General features: G+C 37.5%; 1 protein-coding gene across 2 annotated transcripts in view; it reads right to left on the reverse strand.

The window, feature by feature from the left end:
- The window catches only part of LOC145934977 (ankyrin repeat and SAM domain-containing protein 1A), a 46,145-nt gene that overhangs the window by 22,415 nt on the left and 2,032 nt on the right, over positions 1 to 21,698 (reverse strand). Inside the window, exons 2-11 of one of the 2 annotated variants that reach the window (XM_083035930.1) lie at positions 15,634 to 15,714; positions 15,317 to 15,473; positions 14,930 to 15,075; positions 14,666 to 14,788; positions 11,695 to 11,921; positions 11,037 to 11,244; positions 9,049 to 9,261; positions 8,412 to 8,685; positions 7,479 to 8,165; positions 4,242 to 4,416 (exon numbers count right to left, since the gene is read on the reverse strand). In XM_083035930.1, the coding sequence (XP_082892056.1) occupies positions 4,242 to 4,416; positions 7,479 to 8,165; positions 8,412 to 8,685; positions 9,049 to 9,261; positions 11,037 to 11,244; positions 11,695 to 11,921; positions 14,666 to 14,788; positions 14,930 to 15,075; positions 15,317 to 15,473; positions 15,634 to 15,714 (2,291 nt within the window). The remainder of the gene's footprint in view (positions 1 to 4,241; positions 4,417 to 7,478; positions 8,166 to 8,411; positions 8,686 to 9,048; positions 9,262 to 11,036; positions 11,245 to 11,694; positions 11,922 to 14,665; positions 14,789 to 14,929; positions 15,076 to 15,316; positions 15,474 to 15,633; positions 15,715 to 21,698) is intronic. The other variant, XM_083035932.1, reaches the window with a different exon arrangement.

The following is a 21,698-nucleotide window of genomic DNA, read 5'->3' on the forward strand; positions in this document are numbered from 1 at the left end:
ACTTACACGAAACCGATGATTACCCCGTAATGGTTATATTAAAACTTGCATCACTTAATTTAAATCACGATTAATCTAAATTATCCTGCAACGAAGAATAATAATATTTTGATAGTTTTATATATATAATTTTATTTTTTAATAAATTTAAAATCATTTAACTTTTATTATTCTTGCCTATTGTTATTTGCTATGTTGATAAAAAGCATACACTGAATATATTTTTATCGCAAAATAGGTGATTAAACATAACAGCTTATTGATTGCAACTGAGAAAAAGAAACATTTTAAAAAATATTTTTGTGTTTAATAAGCCACGAAAAGATTTTTAATTTAAAAGAAGAACTAGAAATTGTATAATTCAAATTATTAATATTAAATTAATTTCTCACGGCGTTTTAAATTGCCATATGTGAAATGACTATATATCGTATATATCAACGTATCTTGTTGCGAGTTAACATCATTGAAAACGCATGGTCAGCTTGTATTCACTTGTAATGCGTACCCTACCGGATGTCATGTCGTTCGCCTTAGGTAAGCAATGTATTAACTATCCATTTTCCAGCCATCAATCACGCAATTCGTGTTGCAATGTTCCTTCTAAATATAATCTTTAATAGAGCTATAACCTACGGCAATTGAGTCACTTGAATAGAATTTTGATAAGAACCAAGTTCGACTTTATCAGGGAAGTCGTGTTGATAACGCATGATATAAAAAAAACACACATTTGATACATTCGATAAAGTATTACCAATAGATACTGCTCTTATATATTTAGTTTCTGCGTATTTACAATAAATAAAATGTAATAAAGAATGATGGCATCCACGTCACATCATTTATGTAAATTTCAGAGAAATTGCATTGCATTATATTAATAAAAAGAATTAATTAAATAATTGATTAAACTATTTTTTAAAAAATTGATATAATTTTATAAAATAAAATTCAAATAAATTCTACAATTTGTTATTATAAAATAAAGTATAATAAACAACATGTATCATTCATAGAGACTCACCTTTTTCCAATTTTAACTTATCTTTTATCAAAATACTATAATTTTATTTTTTGCACACTTTCATGTCTCACTGTCTTATATAATGTATATAAGACTGTTACACAATTGATCACATTAAATATTTTTAAAAAAATGCATCTACAGAAGTTAAACAATGAAATCGCAAAACATGCACATATAAAGTATATATGTAATTACGCGATCCTTTGCGTAATGTGACACATTTCCTTTGTTAAACATAATTAATAAACGTTGTTATATTTCTACCTCTTATATACATAATTTGAAAACGTCATTGCATTATATAATTGAAAATGTCGAAAGTGACAGTTCAAATATCAAATATTATAAGTGTCAGAACTCAAATTCAAATATCATCAGTGCTAGGAGAAACTTACCATAAAAAATTGTAATGTCAAAAATGTAGTTCTTATACATATTAATTATTTTACACATTTATACATATATATCAAAAAATTATAAACATAATTTCTTGTAAGAAAAATACAGTAAATTTATTATCAATGTATACATATATATAGAATATTTGAATAATTTTTTCAAACTACCTTCTTATTGAGAATGAAAATTTATCTTGTTTGAAAATTCTGTTTATGTTTTATATTTAAGACGGAAATATTAGGAAAAAGAGATAAATATTAAATTATTCTCATTTTATATATATTGAATAAAAATAATAATAAATAAAAAAAACAACGAATATCTGCAAAACTGCTACAATATCATTAAGAACTTAAAAGTTTTTGCGAAAGCTCAGAGGAGAGACAAAAGCGACAAAATGACTCAAGACATCGCATACAATAGCAGCATAACGTTTATTAGCACATCAAAGATATTATAATGCACTATAATTTCTTAAATTTACAATGTAAATATATATCCCGCATATTTATATAATTTTATATGTATACGTATAGACAGACGTTAACCTTATTAATGTATTTAGACGCATTTAGAAGCATTTGACGCAAAATAAAATACTAATATTGCAAAATAAGATATTCTATATTATCAGACATCTAATTAATGCGTCATATGACAATCCTATTTTATTTTAGCTTCTTCTAAATATATATTCGAATTAAAAGATCACAAAACTGATCACAATAAATTTAATAATTTGTGTGTGTGTATTAATTGTGCAATTAATAACTGCACTTATTCACATTTAAAGTGAATAAATACATCTTCGTATCATATATATGCTGCAATTAATTAATATAGATGTATATATATTAAAAAAATCATGTATGCAAATATTATTTTATATATTAATATATATATTAATATTTTTATATCATAAGCCACTTTTAAAGTGGAAGAGAAATACAATATTCATTTTTTAGCAATGTGTTACAGAGAGCAATATTTTGAATATATTGTATTTGGATCTTGTATAATATATAATATTAGAAAAAAAGAGATATAGTATATATCAGATGTTTATTTCTAAGAGCCCGTGTAATAATATACGAACTTTGTATATGTAATATTAATATTTCTGGAATTATGAAATATTTCGTGATTTTATTTGCGACAACGATTCTAATAAACTGGGTATGATATTTACTGATTATGATATTTAGCACTCATGTCAAAAAAGTAATGATCGAAATCTGATTCGTCTTCCATACACTTTTGCAAAAAGATAAAATGAAGACATGTAATACTACCGATATGTATATCACAAAAAATGGAATTTGCAAAAAAAATTAATATACTAATCTAAAAGGAACTATTTATTCTCTAATAGTAACATATGCAAAATTCCTAATACTTGTAACATTTCTACACGACGAACGCGAAGTTAACACTGTGTTTCCGGCATTTTTACGAATTGTCGTTCGCTACGAAGGACTCCGCCTAATCCATTAGATTAGCCAGGAATAACTATCGATAACCGAGAGCACCGAATTTTTTTTTAACCCGAATAACGAACTCAGATCGTTAGCTTTTTTTGCGCAACGATTGTGCTTTCACAGCACGTCTTTCGCTTTGCGTCGACAAAGATTGAAATCCAGATTCGACAGATTTGTATTACCATAGAAAGACTGCGATCGTTTTGAAGAATAGATGCATCGACTAATATTCTAAATTGATATCACTTCATATTAAAGAAAAATAATCAAAATTTTGATATAAAAATAAAATTGTTTTCAAACTATCACAAGACAACCAATAAGATTTGATCTTGTTTCTGACACTAAAATATGTCCGGTTCGATCAAATCAAAGATCTCACGCATTATATGAAACGTTTTCTTTTTTTCTTTTATAGGGAGAAAATCACTCTGTGTGTAATTTATTTATTTTTTTGGAAGTAAAACACACGGAAAGTTTTTTTAGGTTTTACATATTGCAAAAGGGCGAGTGTATAATAAAATATTTTTTGAAAAGTATAAAGTGAAAATATAAATATTATTTGTGTTGATTAAATATCATAGGGACACAGGCATGCGAATAACTTTAATACAAATGTCATAGTTTGCATATAATATGCAAAGTATCTGTCTCTTATGAAGTCTTCTTATTTTAATTCCTCTGATAATGTGAAACAGTTATATATATATATTTTTAAATAATTCAGCTATATATATGAAGCAATAGAATAAATTTTAATTGCAAACATTATGTGTATACACAATGCTCTAATAATCTATTATTGTTAGATATATATATTATATTATATCACGCAGAAAAACCAGCTGCTTATTTTATATTTTATTATGCAGATAAGAATAAGGCCTGCATACGTTATAATATTTCAGACTCTTGTAACGATAAAATCTCTCATAAAGATGCTACCCTGCTTTCACACGGACTTCATAAATATATATATTAATATCAATAACAATGAGTCAAGACGAAAACAACTTAATATATATATGTAAATCATTGCAATATATCAACACCACGAATCTTTTAAATATCACTATACATATATGTACAATCGGCTCATAGTTTTCCGCTGTTTTTATCAACGATACGAGTGAGTGACACATGGTGTATTTAATAAACGAGGGAGGTCGAGAAACTTGCTCTAGAGTGCGTAACCCCGGAAACGTCCCAATCGTCGCACTAGCGGTGTTTGAGGCAGACGATAAAAAGGCAGAAACGTAACACAACGGTTATGCATGTACACGTGGGCAGAAATAAGCGTCATGCGGTGCAGCCAAGCGTGCGTTGCTGTTTACCTGCGAACGGCACGTCGCCGAAGTATTCCTCGACATTGTCCGTGGACATGCTCTTGTCGGACAGAGATACGCTGGATAGCGATCCGCTTGACGCGTCCAGTGATCCAGCGGTGGGAAACTGCAGTAGATCCTCGTCTGTTTCCGTCTCCATGTCGCGAGATCTTCGCTTGTACACCTATTTGTGACAAATCAGCGCCATTTGTGAGAAAGAAGCGCGATTCCTCGCTTTAAAAAATTGGCAGTATTTCGCGTAAATAAATAAATACTGCGAGAAAGGGTATTTCAACGCTCTTCGATTTCCGAGCGTCGAATTATCTGCCGTCTATCATGTCGTGCTGATCATGTTGTTGGATTTATGACAGTTGCGTTTTACAATTTGCCCGCGACCGCTATTACTCTGCGCGTATCACCGTTATCGCGAAATTGTCAACATTCGTATTTTATATACGGATATTTACAGTCGATATAAAAATTCCCCTCCCCCTTCCCAACCCGTGAGTTGCGTCGCCCTGCGTTAGCAAAGCGCACGAAAAATGAAGCCAATCCTATCGCGATGAAAATTTATTGAAACGAAACGTCCGCGCGCGCAGGCACGCGAGAAATATGCCATGTAAATCGGAGGGAAAATAAATACGCGTGGTCAACCTAAAGCATATTTATTTATTCGAATAAAAATCTATACTTTTTGACATTAATTCTTTCGATTCTGCTGACGGCGAGTTATAAATGACAAATATAATACGATTTTTTCCAGCACTCTGGAATTTTATGATCCGCAGAGAATTGTTGCTGCAACTGTTGATGCAATACAGATGCATCGGAATTATTTTATATGTAAAAAATAATTTTTATTATAAAAAAAAGATGAAAGATATATATATATGTACATGTATTTGTATGTGTGTATGTGTATGTGTGAATAGCCTCAATACCGTAACAATTAAAGTTACAACTCGATTCAGTTTATACAGATCACTCATACATACGCGTATGAATTTTTATGTATTTTTGTGATATTAATAGCAAAAGCTGTAATGAAAACGGTCAACGTAACGCCTCTTATATTTAATAGCAACGCGTATAAACCACCAAGAATTGCGTTACGCCGTTCAAAGAGATTTACGCGTTTTGATTTACTAAGTGTAAACTGCGAGACGGCAACCTGCTATTTCATCGCATCGTTCTAGAAAGGCTCTAACGCAATTAAAATTTGATGTCAGAGGCTCGACAGACGCTCGCGGTATCATCTGTAAAATGCCGAGAGCGTCTCGAGGAGACAGCCGGAAACCGTCGCTACAAATTCGCGAATTTCTCTCTCCTATGGCAACGGAGAACGAGCGTTCGTGAGGCGAAGTCAGACAGGCATAGAAGCCGAGGGCTTCATTATTCAAAGGGTGTCGGCATCTTGCATTCTGCCGCTCTACTGGATTCGCGGAAGTTGACGGGTGAGAAGCAACCATCCGTAGACGGATGGTTCTCCCGTCTCTTCGTCCTTCCTCACGTTCTCCGATAGATTCACGGAGACCTATGCTGTCTTCAGATGCCGTTCGATCCCCGTCATCGAATCATATCAACCGCTCGAGGAATTGAGAATATGCTACTCGAATATATCGCGAGAGTCGACAAATGATGTTGCGATATATATTGGCTTGCCTAAATCAAGCGATGTAATAGTTAACTTGAGTTTTCCAAATTTTTTTTTTTCGATTTTCTGCATATATAGTATATTACATACTTAACACCGCTAAAGTGGCTTATATTTTTTTTAATTAATTTAAATTAGAAACAGAAAATGCGCGCGTATAGAATCGTTCTCCATAAATACAAAGGATTTACGAGTCATCGAATACTAGAAAAAATGTATGAAGCGTGCCGTAAAAAAAATATATACATGTCTACAAAATAAATGATCCGCATGATGAAGAGATCGATCACTTCTCAAACAAGTAATGTTATACGGTAGCACAGGAGCTTACCGTCTTCGCCGCGTTCGCTCCTTTCGCGGACTCCTTTCCGGATATATTCACTGTGAGATATTTCGTCAAGCGTGTATAGCCGACTGAAAGACACGGATTGCGAATGCATATAGGGAACGGCAGAGAGAAGCCGCGATGGATGGCGGAGAGATATCATGGAAAGGAGAGAAAGAGAGAGAGAGAGAGAGAGAGAGAGAGGAGAGAGAGAGAGAGAGAAGCAGGAGTGTGTTGGAAGCTGTGCGGTGTGCTATGGATATCCATTTGCTCTGGATGGGAACTGAACGTAGTCGGTCTCACAGCAGAACGATCATAGAGCGACGCGCAAACGGTAGCAAACGAGCGAGACAGGCGCCGAAGGCGGTGGAAGCGAGGCAGATCGACTCCTTGTAAATCGCATCACAGATCAAACACAGCTTGTATATTAAACGTAACCTGGTAAGACGCCATGTTGACTGCTTATCTACTGTCCAAGACACCGGGTCAAGTGAGAGCGTTAATGACGTTCCTTAGCGAGGGCGCATATTGCCGAGTACTTGTGTCACGAGCGACTTAAAGGACAGCTGTTCCGGCTATTCGACGAATATTTTAAAGATTACATATATTCGCGGTTTCTCTCTCGTGGATATAAACTATCAAGTGTAATTCGGAATCTCCTACAATCTGACGCACACCGGCGGGACTATATCACGGTATTCCTGACATATGAAATGGATATATACATATAAACGTCTGCCGTACTTCCAAGGAGCAGCCGAGGATGCAAAATTGAACGCCGCCGTTGCACGCTTCGCCGAGTACCGCGCGACAAATCGCAGAAACGCTTCCATTTGCCTGTCGTTTGAAACGAACTGCGGAATTCTCGCGGGAAATTGAGAATCTTGCTCAGACACGTTCACCCGAGTTAATGCGGGGATCGGAAACGATATTAGTTGCTTAAAAATCGTCGATTTGTAACTCGTCGACGTACGATTTCCTGAGGCAACTTTATTAGGCAGTTAAACTTTTTTCGAAAAATCCTGTAGAGAAATATTAGAAAAATAGAAAAGTCTTTCTTTCGATAATGCGACAAGCACGGATGAAATTCGGAAATTATATGTTACTTCGGAAAATTGTAACAAGATATTATTATGTAACAGCGATTATGCGCTGCTAATAACGTGTCATTAATTATCCCCTATCTTTCTTGCGTCGTACGTGCGCCAACGTGTCGACCTTGCGTGGAATAATAATTATAATTAGTAATAGGATAATTAGTATTTACCTGGCTGAGTGGACGAATGCGCTCGTGGATAGACTTTTCCGCTTGCATGGCGGACGGTGGCGGATGATCGGGAGTTGGTGGTTGAACGTAATGCGTAGGACTGGTCGGTAGCATCATTTGCACGCGTTTGAGACGTTTGTCGGTGGCTTCGCGATTCTGCGGCACGGATTGTCCGTCCGTCAGCTCGCGCTTCTCGTCGAGCAAACTTTCCTGGGAAGACTTCAGGGTGAGAAAGGCATTCGACACGAACGTTTGTTCCTGAATAGCCGCGTCGCCGTCACTGCAGGGTGATTTGTCAGTACAGGGGCTGCTCTCCGGTTCGTAACTCTCATAGGCGTGTCTGCGTAATTTTCTTCGCGGATTCAACATCTTGATCGGTCGATTTTCGTAGATAGACGTTATGGCTATCGGCTCCACGTTGGGATCACGTTTCTCATCGGCATTTCCGACCAGCCGTGATTTCATTTCTACGTACTGGTCCATGCTTCGAGTGACATGTCGCAATTGCTCGCGTCGTTTTTGCAACTGCTCGAGATCGATGTGACTACGCGCACCGCTGCGCGCTAGGAATAAGTATTCGTAATTACTCGGTCCCACCGAACTGTCAGCGGATAAAGACATTTGTGTCTGCAGATGCGTCGGAGATACCGAAAGATTTCGCCTGGGTGGTTTCTTGGGCGGTGTCGGCTGTGAAAGAAAGAAACGAACACATTTCTTCACGGTCTCACGGACTATCTTTACGTTCTCGAATATTGGAAAAAAAATTATTTGTTCTAAAAATTAAAAAGCACACAAGAACATTTTTTTTTTTTTTTTTTTTTTTTTTTTTTTTTTTTTTTTTTATGATTTTTATCGAACGCGTTTATGTATATATGTTCTGTTATTAATCTTTCTGGGAATGTTAGTTTAATAAATTAACCGAGAAATTCTTACCGAGACTTTACTGTTGGAAGCAGGACTGTGTAGCGAACTGGACAGGGGTGCCATTGGCAAGTAAATCCCGGCAACGCTGGAATCGTTGGGCAAACAACGACGATCCCGTGGGCTCGGTCCGCCGACGCTCGAGGATGACGACACGCTCAATTGGTCAGACTCTCTGCCCCCGTATCCCGTGGGCAATGTCAAGGACAGGTCCTCCGACACGAAACTACCCTCCATTGTGCCGCGTGGCACGGGTGGAGTTTGGTACAATCCGTTATCGGAGCCCCTGTGCAACCAAAAGTAGGGATCTCAGTGGGACCGAACTCTATCATTGATCGATGATAAATCGACTCAACAAATCGAGATCGTCGGAATCGATTAATCAGTAAAAAATAGAAAGGTCTCACGCGTTTTCGCTGTTTTATTTTGTATGCGCTCTAACAGTAGGTATATCTCGAAATTCAGTTTGTTTAAAGTATGGGGTATTTGCAGAATTTTTGAACAACATTAAATATGCGTGGATACTTTTCAACAAATATTCTACATACAGATACATGCATGTTAACTACCGCTAAACTCAACATTAATTCAATATTAAAAAGTTATGTTGTTTCTAATGCTACGGTGCATAATGTTTGTATGTCATTACCGTGTAATGTCGAGTGATAATGTTGTTCGTTTGGTAGTGTTTTGTGGTATATCTTCAGGGGTTTGGTCGGAACTTTCGAGAGTATTTATAGAGTTGAGAGTGTCGGATAAGGACATAAAGACGCTGTCGAAGACGGAACTGAGGTCGGAATCCTCTGTCTGCTGGAGGACCCTCTGTACTCCGTTCATCAGTTCCTCGTTCTGCTCATCTTCACTGAAACGCGTATCTCGTCATCGATTACCAACAATCAATCGCACATCCAAAGCCAAGCAACATAATCTCGTATATCGATCAAGCCGTAGTATTCAATTATACATCACTAACATAAGATTTAATTAATGTTTATAGAAACAACCGTATTATATACTGCATTAACGTTCGCACTGTTAATTTATTCAATATTAAAAATTATACCATTTGCAAATAATTAAATTAAACGCAAAAATAAAGAGCTTAGATCGTATTATATAGATATATAAATGTAAATTGTATTTAAAAAATTGCTTTCACTGCTTTCATTGCCAAAATACGATTCAGTTAAAGACATTCACGAGCAAGTGTTGATTTTTAATGAGGCCACGTCGACGAAGATGGAACGCGGCGCGAACAATACGAGGGAAAAAGGAGCTGGTGGCCCTCGGAGACCGCGTGTTCGCAGCACGAATGGGAGAAAACGATGGTTATTAGTTTTATGCTGAGACGGGCTAACATTTACATTGTTTAACGTGATGGATTCATTTCGAAGCGGCCAAACTGGGGCTACCAACGTCAAACATTGATGGTGGAAGTGCGGAACATCAACGGCAGCTTCCACGTTCTCTCGCCCTCTTTCTCTCCCTTCATCACATATATAATATATATATATATATATATATATATATATATATATCGCATATCTCTGTTTCTCCTTCGTTTCTCGTTCGCGCTCTCTCTCTAAAGACCATATCTCTCTATCACTTCACGTCTTCGTCTTTCTCTTTCTCACTCGCTGTTTCCGAACCAACCAGTCGGGCTTAGCAGCTAGAACGGTAGCGTTGGCACAGAGTACCAATGGGGTGATGCAACGGGGGTGACCTAGGGGCGAACGAGGCGGTCGGACCCACCATCTCGCCTGCCTACATCAGGAAAATTAAACCAAGCCAAGCGGTGCTTAACGCGCTGGGGCTACATGCGGCCGTACCACCTCCTCCAATCTCTTCCTCCACCTTCGCGCTTTACCCCCGGCGCCACCCCATACCCTGGTTCCCTTTTCGGTCCGAGAACCTCCACCTCCAACCTTCTCTACTTTCTACGGATAAGAGCGGCAACGGTAGCAACAGCGCCAGCACCAGCCGTCATCATCCCGGTGCTTGGCCGGTACTCACTCATTCACTCCGCGCTCCGTCCGCGTCTCTACGCTTTTGTTTATCCAACATCTCCTATATTAAAGCACAGCCGCGGCCGCTATGCGCGCGTAGAGTCTTTTTGCAAAATATTACGAACCCCGTGCTTACCCAATGTAATACCATCGCGGAGCTTTTATTCCCGAAGAAAAGATTTCTATCTAGAAGATGATCTAAATGATACTTTCTCACTGCACTCTACATGCAAACTTTTAATACGCTCGGGTAATTACACGTGAGAAAAAAAAATATATATACATATATATTATCACACGTAATGCTGTTAGAGTTGATATTAATTAATTTTTTAATATATGTAAAAAGGTGCATTACGAAAATATGCCATCTTACCATAATATGTAATAATACTCGCGCAATATTTCGCTTGGTGTAATGTTTAATTAATACCGAATATTAATATATTGCTAATGTTACGAACATATACTACATATTCTGTGCAAACATGTATCATTATCCATCACAGTGTCATGGCATTACAATGGGAAAATAAAGTTCGACGTGTAAATATAAAACGACACTGTGTACTAAATAAAAAAAAAATATTGCAATGCACAACATACACTCAAAATGAATGAAAATACTTACAAAGAAGTACCGGAAACACGACGATTGTCGTCCCGAGGCTTATGATAGAATTGCCATTGAGTAGGAGATGTCCCTTCCGCAGGGGAAAGATCATCCCCCGGACGAACATTTTCGTAGGGGCTGCCCAATGAATCGCCACCCTGCACTGGAATTGGCGGCAAGTTCTCGCTGTCGGCGTCGCTTTCTATACCGGAGGAAGATCGATGTCCTGTTTAAAGTCGACAAAATTGTATACAATTTTCATTCGTGAAAAAATACAAATATATAAATGCAAAATAGACTTGCAATGCAACGAGTGAAAAGAAGAGAAAACTATAAAATAAAAGATTAAACCACTTTTGTTCAATACATTTTCAGAAAATAAAAGTCTACGCGAGCATAATTATTGCACAATGTAAAATATAATAATAAAAATTGCCGAGACATACATCATTTTATGTGTCGCGCAGAAATAGAGTTCGGGATTAATCGCATCTTCAGCTGCGCATAGCATAACGTTATGCAAATACACGCAAATCTTTATACGTTGGCCAAGAGCGATTTAATTAAATGCGTCGCGGTAAACTAGAAATGTACACGTTCCCTCCGCTAATTACATAACTCCTTGTACATCGGTCATGATGCTACGAAAATAAATTGCATGCAAACGCGATCTTACTTTTTATCACCGCCGTGATATCTTGAGTGACGTGCGGCGGAAACTGTCCCAGAAGATCAAGCACCGTGTTCTGTCGAGAATCCCTAATGCCCAAATCCACCCCACGATCTAAAAGTGCCCGTACAACTTCCATCTTGCCGCAGAGCGCGGCCTCGTGCATCGCGGTGCCCGCTGACGTTCTCGTATTGACGTCAACTCCGGCAGCAAGAAGTACCTCCACAACCGCTCTGTAATAACATTATACGAACATCTCATTGCACTTTACTTTACGTCTCGAATAACAAATATGACAGAGCTCGTAAAATTTGCAAATACTTTTATACACAAAATTATTCAGAATTACTATATTTATATAAGCTAGGGGGGATTAAGTTTTGCTAACTACATGTGTAAATGACTCTTCGTTCTATTATCTGTAAATGAAATATAAAATAAAATATCGAAATAATCCTTATATAAGAATGTTGAAAAATAAAGTGATAATCTGCTCGCTGTGCAATACTTGAGCTTTACGATAATTCTCGGATGGGACAGGGATTAGTTTAAAGGTTTTAAGCGACATCCAATGATCGAAACATCTCGAGACTTGAGCTACCCATCCTGCGAGCTATCAAAACTTTATCAAAAATGCATTTGCCATCAGCATTTAATCGAAAGCTTAAAATGCAGATTTTGCATGGCACGTTCTCCTTCCATAGATGCACGCCATACACCGACTACGATGACCGCAGCCGTCCGTCGCATATAGGATTGGCGGCTGAAGATCGGATTCGTATGCACCTATGTTGTTATTACCGTAGCATAGGGGTATTTGTATACTGGCTTACCGAGAGCATCGATATTGAATCCGATAATAGACATTACTCCGCGTCCGCCCTTCTCTCCCCCAAAACTGATCCCTCTCTGCCAGCAACCCCCTTCCCTCCCCTCGTCCTCCTATTCTAGCCCCATATAGCTACGCTGGTAGATCCACTAAATATCGTGATGCGCGCGTGAAACGCGTGCGTGAGTTCGACCATCGCAATGTACGCATTCCCCGTACGTGGCCGCACATCACAGAGATTCTCAAACTTTATGACACCAAGATCTTGTAATATATAAATAATAAATAATCAGGGTGGAAGAGAGTTAGCCCTTAAATAATCTAACATGTGGAAGATATAAGAAAAATATATAAAATACACTAAAAATGTAAGAGATATACAAAAGTATGACCTTTTTTTAATAATATATTCCTCTGACATTATCAAATATAGATGTACATAACTTGCTCTGTGATCCGTAGAATCCACGGTCGGAAGCACATTTAGATTTTATTAATGTATCGAAATTCCTCGTCATCTGTCAGGTGTTTTCTGTAGTTGCAGTTTGAGAAACGCTGATCTAGCCCAACGTTCAAACAGTTCGTGCGTACGCGTCGCACACGTATAGGCGCAAACGTCTCGCGCGCCGTTATTTAACCAAAATTCGAGCGATAAAATGTCACGTTCTGCACGCTCTCTCTCTCTCCCTCTCTCTCATGTTTACCCCACACCGGCCACCCTCGACCAATTCTGTTGCATCCTCGCGCCGGCATCGACTGAAAATGCAGCCACCGGACTGTATATCGCGATACGATCGCATTATAAGCGGCAAGCGCCGGTTAAAGCGATTACCGGCTGCGAGGCTGCATAGAAAAACCGGCGTTATACCCGATTACAATGTGACTGCCGTTTCGTGGCGATTCACGATTCGATTCGACCGCCAATCGGACTGTTACCTCCGTTCATCCCCTCGCTATCCGCCACTTTCGTCTCCATAGCGTCGATTATATAAAAAGCTCAGCGGGATTACAGACTAGCATCGCCCTGTTGAACGAGAACGTATCGCATGGCATCAAATGCGAAACGACTAGGTAACGGAGACGTTATACGACGGTTGTGTGATACCGAAATAAAATTTACTACTAACCTAAGGGACTAATGATCTTTCACAATCATCGAAGAATATATGTATATAGCGGCGGTTATATATAATCTTCACCATCTGATCACACACGGGTCGACGTAATCGATTATCCACTTGCTTCTTTGTCACCCTATTACGCGGTTCAATTAATTGAATAATATTGCACAAGATATATGATTATGATTATGACATTATTTATCCATATAGAAGCTTCTTCTACTCCAGTTCAATACTTGATGTGGCTTATTTTACTTTGTAATAGTATTTTATATTTGTCATATATTTTGTACAAACCGATTAGAAACTGATATTTTTTCGAGACACAAAGGAATGATATTTTATCAAAGTCGCGATTACTCGTTGCTACGGTCGCGATTAATATAGGTCGATACGTTTCGGCGGCAGTGATTAATACGATTCTCGTAATCGGGAGGCGGTCAACAATCCGCACGGATGGACAGAGCGACTGCCGGGGTGATGTGATCGGATGCATTCGCGTGGCTCGAGGAGGGACGAGAGGGCAATCGACGGGACAGTAATATGGGACGTGTAACCAGTAGAGGGTTGGATCGGATCATGCCAGTCGAAGGACGCATATATCGTATATATTCGACGGGATTACGCAACGCGGTGCTCTCTGATTGGTTCTAATGGCTAGCGCTGCAAATGGCTCGACATCGTTATGGTTAGCTCGAACGAGTCCATTGTTGTACTTGAACACAATACACGTTGCGCATTATCCAGTAATTAGTGTGACCATTTCGCGGGAAGAAGTGATACGCGGTCCTTAGATAAACACAAATGAGTACACGAATAATAGCGCTGTCATTGCTAAGGTCATCAAGTAAACTATCAAAAAAAAAAGTGAAAATAATGGAACGATTTCAAAGTGAGATTATTTCATAGAAGTTACACTCTCTCTCCCCTCAAATGTAACAATTAAAAGTGAATCTTAACGAAATTTTTTTTAACGATTATATAACAAATTATTCTCTTCTACATACGTCAGTAAATGAACTCTTACCTGTGACCATTGCGCGAAGCTAAATGCAAAGGTGTATGCGGGAAGATCAAAGATGAGGAAGAATTACGAAGTGATTCGATTAATTCGGGATGCGTTCGCACGAGTAACTCCACAGTTTCCAATCTGTAAGAAACGCCACGATTATATTACGATTACATGCCTATTAAACCTTTATAGAGAATATACTTTATTGATCGTGAAAATACTCCTACAAATATACTGTAAAATATAACAATATCTGATATAGTCATATGCGCAATTTACCTGCCATATTGTGCAGCCAGGTCAAGCGCAGATTCTCCTCGGCTGTTGCGGATACTAGGGTCGCATCCGTACTGCAACAGCTGTGCCACCACTTCCGTGTGCCCATACTGTGCGGCACAATGTAGTGCGGTTTCATTATCCTTTGTCTGTAACCAAAATATTTAGAATTTTTTTTAAAGAAGTAATACCTATTGATTCATGAGATATCTCATTGAAATTAAATTGTATTCAAATTACAATAGATGTATAACGTGCATAAAACATACAATTTCTCACATGATGTTTAATGAAAAATATATCGAAACTCTTGAAATACATCCTGTCATGATCGATATACGCGCTTATAATGTCACAAAACTTTCGTAAGATCGATAGTTTGTTACTCACCGCAAGATTCACTTTCGGTACCGACGGACCCTGGCTGAGAATTAATCGTACAATTTCCGCGTCACCCGCCCAAGCTGCCAAATGAAGCGGCGAGGAACCCTTAGCGTCTATGACATTGGTGGAAGCCTCGTACTGGAGCAATAATCTGACCACGTCTCTGTAAATAAAAGTTTTAAAAAAGATTAGATTAAATAACAGACCGGTTTAAAAATTTGACAAATGAGAGCATCAAGATTTTAATAATATTATATTATAATATATATTAAATACTACAGTATTTTTTTTTTTTTTTGTAAAAAATATTTAAGATACTGTACCTGTGTCCATTCAAAGCTGCATGATGAAGAGCAGAGTATCCACTGGCATCTTGCACATTAGCTCCTGGTCCTCGACGTAAACTGAAAATGGAGATATTGCTCAATCATACAATAGAAAAACGATCAATTAAAACTTTTATCCTAATTGATAAATCGTGATAAATAACTTAAATAATTTTTCAATGTATCTAAATTATAGAAATGCGTACGATAAATTCGAAAATAAAATATTTATAAAATATATTTCTATGCGAGGATTTGCGAAATTTAATTCGCAAACTAAAAATTAATCTTGTCTGTAACTTAAAAGATTTTGACGCCTCAACGTCGAATTAATCGTCGTATTAATCGTCGTAATTCCTAATTTTGCTTTTAATATCCGTGAGTTGAAAGAAGTGCGTGATTTCCGGCACATCGTATACAGGCTCATAGGACCGAAAAATCTCGATATCGGCGAGTCGTAGACGGTTAGATGGTGCAATGTGCACCGAGAACAGGCACGCTAATGAAGCTTCCTACGTCCAACACATGTTCTCATTACGCGCCTTTGTTGCGCTCGCGCGGAGATAAATGTCGCGCCCCCGCAAACACCGTGTAAACGACGGCTCCCTCGGGAAAAGCGGAAGAGACGCGTTATATAGCGCGCTCCTCCACAGCGACTTATGACTCCCGCTCTCGTCGCCTTCCTGCTTCCTTTTATTGAATCGGATATCCAGATATTCCTGCAACGCTTTGCCCATAGAGGAATTTCTCGTTATCCCATCTCTCTCCAAGTGGATTTGATTGGAGGAACGAAGGGTAGAGCGGGGTCGGCAGCTATTCAGCCGCCCTCGAAGCGTTGAGTATCCGCGTTCAAAGGCGCTCGAATTGACTGGATTTCGAGAATATCCAGAAAAAGGGCCGAATAAAGTTTGTATAAAAGTGAATTCTTTTTTTTTTATTTTTTTTTTATTTTCACGAAACGTAAGGATGAGAGAGTATTAACTGTCAAAACGGAAAAAATTTTAACGCATAATCGAAAACAATTTTTTCAAAGCTTACAATAAAAAACATTGATTATACGAACCAAATAATTAGTAATAATGATCAATTTATATGAAAAAATTGCGGTTAATATTCTCATTTCACAGCAATAAAATTTAGACAATTGTACGTCCCATAATTACGCCATCGCCGAATTAACATAGTCATCCGACAGTGTTTTAATATTGCATACAAAATAGATTATTGCCAATACCTAATTAATCCACTTAATCATCCATTTCTTACTATTTTCTTATGACTCTACGAATATATGTAAGAATTAAACTCCAATATTATGCATGTTAAAAAAATATTAGAGAACTAAAGAATATTAACAAGAAGAATGTACAATGACTGAAACTTTAATTTGATAATATCGTGACATATACATATTATCCTTTGAGAAAATAAATAATTAATAATCTCCATACAGTACATATAGTCGATTATTTTTATCATTACATCGAAATATGTCTTAATGAGAAATGTTATAAGCAACAGTAATATTGATCTTAGGTGACTAATAAATGTCATAGCTCAAGCACATGAGAGTACGATATTTGCACAGCTCTTCTATAACTTCGATATGAAGAGTGAAGCGCAAAAATATATATACGTATATATGTTGCACCCTCAATCTGTCGTTCAGAAAGCAAACCATTGAATATCAGGAACTATAAATGAATCTTTTTTATTGAGACTAACATATAATAAATGTTATATTTGTGTAATACGCATATGACAAAATATATTCAAACATTCTACAACACTTTCATATGCAAGGCAATTGATCAAACGTGATCATGCAGAGCGATCGATTTAATTGATAATTAAATTCAAAACGCAATCTATAATTAAATCACCGATTGCTATCACCGTTCGTATTAGTTCCAAACGATCTAAATCACTAGAATCCGTTATCGACCGCAAACTCGCGTGTTTGTGAGGGAATGCAAAGACTTTTCCCTCGTCAAGGGAGCGTATACACACATTTCAATCTCACACACCCATGTGACGTCGCCGTCAAAGCATCGCGCTCAGTTTACAAAACAATTACGTAAGCGGGAGATTTTTTTTCCACCATGAGCGGTACATCAAAGCGCGTCGTCATTAACTAACGTCGTCATTAACCCCTCAATGATACCCCGCACTTTAAATCGCTGACTTTCCGTAGACGGCACACGACGATCGACGTATAGGCTCAAGCTTTCCCCTTCAGCTTCTCAAGAAACTCTTGTGCTATTGTAATGGAGATCAAAGAAAATTGTATCATACAAGAGCGACATTACAAGTCTGGCAAAACGGGTGCACCACTCAACTCAAAGAAAACTCGCGTGGCATGAATAAAAATAACGAGCATCGCTAACATCAAGAAAAGTGTGCGTGTGATTTGTTTTCGACTGTCTCGTATAGAGTGCATTTTTAATGATCGGTTATCAACGATTAATTCTTCCTCTGTTGTTAATTTCTTTTCCTTTCTTTTTTTTTTTTTTTTTTTTTTGGCAATACAATTTGTAAGCTTTAAGTCTCTCTCTCTCTCTCAATCTTTTTTCTTTATTAGCGCTTTATATCACTATTTCTCTTTCTCTCTCGATATCATCGAGTCGAGACGGGTGTTTGTTTTCCGCGCACCCCAACAACAACAAGGGTGGCGCACAATTCTTAAAGCTATATACGCTGCACCATCATGCGTACACGTTTCCGTACATATACACGCGCGAAATGCACATACACGGACTATATCGGAATGACCAAGAAGTACTCGCGTGCCCGACCCTGGTTAGTGAAGAACATTTGACTCTCTTTTTCTACCCTCTCCTCCCTACTTCTTCCCCATGTCGCCCTTTCGCTTTTCGTCCGCCCCATTCATCGAGTTCATCCGCTCTCCCAAGTTCCTTAATTAAACCCTGAAGATTGTCTGCAAAAAGGACATCGCCGGTACCCCGTCTCTGAACATTACGAATGAAACGACGAAGGGACAGATATATATAGACAGGGAAGAGGATAATCATTGGTGGAAAGACCGTCTGTCGGACACCGTATAATGATAATTTCTTGTTGGTCTTAATCAAGAAGTTGCGCGATCGAAATGAATATCGTGGGTCAACTTTTAGTACTGTTTATATATAGAAAAACTGTATATGTGTAAATATAAACACATGTATATATAACATGTGTGTGTAATCGTTTTTAGCCATTGTTTTTGTCCAACTTGAAAAAAAATAATATGCTTATTTGGATAGGATATTTATAGTATCGATGAGCAACAGCTTTAGTATGTTAATAGTACGAATAAAAAATATGAAAAATTTTGCAAATATTTAAATAAATAATTGTAAATATATTTATAAAATACTCTCTTATAAAACTTTTATTCACAAGAATATTGTAAACAAAAAATTTAAATTTAAATTCCATAAGCTTGTGTTATGATATAAAGTGTAATATTATTTCAGAAATAATGAGAAAACGATTTCATGAATCTTAATGTGCTCATCGTAATTACTATATTGTTTTAGAAAAGATAAAAACCAGTATATTTATGTACATTATAATGAACAATGCAATACGATAATGAACACGCTTGCGTACAAACATAATATATTAATGAAGTTTCCATAAACATCTTAAGAATAGACGAAGTCAAATATAAAACGCGGATAAACGAATTTCTATAGAGCTCTTTTCGATGCCATATATGTGAGTATTTAGCACGAACGCACCCTTCTGCCGGAGGCAAAGCATAGAGGAAAACTAGGCTGAGAGAAAGAGAGAGAGAGAGAGAGAGAACAGAAGAGAAAGAGAAAGCGATGAAGAGGAGGAAGAGAGAGAGACAGAGATGGAAAAGGAACGGTGAGGGAACAAGAGCGTGAGAGGGAAGCTGCGAGGGTGTATACGAGCGAGGGGTGCTAGGGCATCAATCGATAGTTTCCTCCGGCAAAGAAGAGAGGCACGATACGCGCTGACGTAGCCGAATGTCCTTCTTCGAGAACACTTGACGACAGATGCTTTAAAAAAAAGAGACTACCCAAGCACTTGCATTTAATGCAGTTATACAGAGTGCTTTGAAAGCAGTAACAATAAGTACTCTAGTCTCGAATAAATATGAACTTGATTCCCCCCCCCCCCCTCAATAAAGAATGGATAAAATATTATAATTCAACAATGAAAATATGTCAGTTTATCCCGAACACTGTGCGTCATTGTAATACAATCGTATTAATAAATGATCGACTAGAATTTATCGAATTTCAATCATGAGATACATAATCAATCTAGGAAAAAAATTTCCAATAAATTCAAATCTACTATATCATATAATTCACGCTATATGTATATCGATCTTCTTACGTTTCCTGCGCGAAACAAATTTTTTTCGTAGTCCTTTCTCACGAAGCTATGGTTAAAATTATCACACTGATACAAAGTCAATAGCGTGCAGCGAACAAAGGATAAACACATTCGCGGGCGCTCGTACATGAAAAGTGGTGCGTCCACTTCGCGATTAGCATCGCAAAATATTCTCGGCTCCCCCGTCGGAGTGATGGGGAACGGGAACGCTCTCTCAGGGCGGTCGCGTTTTATATTGCTTTTCTGTGATCTCGACGAGGAGAGGGCAAAAAGGCAAACGCGCGTCGGGCAGTGAAGAGATCGCGGAGCAGCGAGGAGAGATCGCGCGGGAGAACTTGCCGCAGGCTGGCTTTGTAGTTATGAACAAGTTGCGCAGCACCGACGACAAACTCGAGAGACAATTCGTTAGAGAAGCGGCGCGTTCGTCATGATACATTTAAGAATCACCGAGAATTGCCCCTCCTCTCTAGCAGTTCTTGAAAAAAGATGTGGGAAACTGCAGCAAATCTTTCTTCCTCTCTCTTCAATTCTTATATACGCAATATTTAAATTAAATAAATAAATATATATTATTTAAAATTTATGAGATGTTGCATTTTCCTTAAATTATTGATTTCCTGATAGTAGCTTTGAAATATCAGGAATCACAGCTCAATTTCAAGATTTAATTTAAATATGTAATTGACATTAGGAATTTGATTTTTTTGCTATATTTTCATAATTTGTCTTTTTATTTTAAACCTTGGCATTCATCTTGGTCTAACAATAAGAGAGGAATATGAAGCCAGATAATGTATATATTTGTCAATATTCTTTATTTGCGCGTTTATCTTGACAGGGGACTATACTATTCCAGAATAGTAAACAGATTTTCTCTCTTTTTCTCTCATTCCTGTCACCACTTACTTCTTTGCATCAGTCGCGCGACTCAACCGCTCTTAAAATGCGTGAATATATACGTAGCACGTGCGCACGCACGCATGCACGCACAAGTCTCTCTCAAATAAAACAAAAAAAAACAAAAAAAAATAAACCGTGAGCTTCTTGCGTCGCCGCCGCAGCATGACTTAATTAATGGAAGGGCAAGGAACGTCGACAAAGTGCGTCTTTGTTGAGAAGTTCGCGGCACTGGGTCAATAAAGAGCGCCAGAGTCGACGACGGTGTTTCACTAATTACGCGAGCGTCGCTCGCTCAAAACGACACGATCGGCAATCGCGGTGTAATTAAATGAAGCGAGGACGCGACGCGATAATAAATTCATTCGGGTTCGCTTTTCAGAGTTGGATCGATTCGTTCTATATGTCTGGTGATTATCGCCTATTTATATGCGATGATACAAGTATTAAGGCTTCTTTATATCATATAAATAAATTTTAAATTATATCTTGTAATAATTAATATATTATATTTACATCTCGTCACACAATTCTGAGATTTATTTATGAAGATCGTATGATTACATTCAAAAAATAAATACAAGCCTTACGATAGTTTTATGATTGCATTGTAAGATAATAAAGATAAAAATTTAATATAAAGAGTTAATCTAAAAATTTAGATCATATAGTGACTTTTATGAGTCACACAAAATATGCTCTATATATCACGCGAAATATATTGTATATATTAAAATAAATATCGATTAATGTGAAATAACTTCTCAAGTTATAATTCTCACATCATAATCGAT

This window comes from Prenolepis imparis, unplaced genomic scaffold (assembly GCF_030444845.1).
Source record: "Prenolepis imparis isolate NDT839.2.m4 unplaced genomic scaffold, iyPreImpa1.0 SCAF_4, whole genome shotgun sequence".
Classification (NCBI taxonomy): Eukaryota; Metazoa; Arthropoda; class Insecta; order Hymenoptera; family Formicidae; genus Prenolepis; species Prenolepis imparis.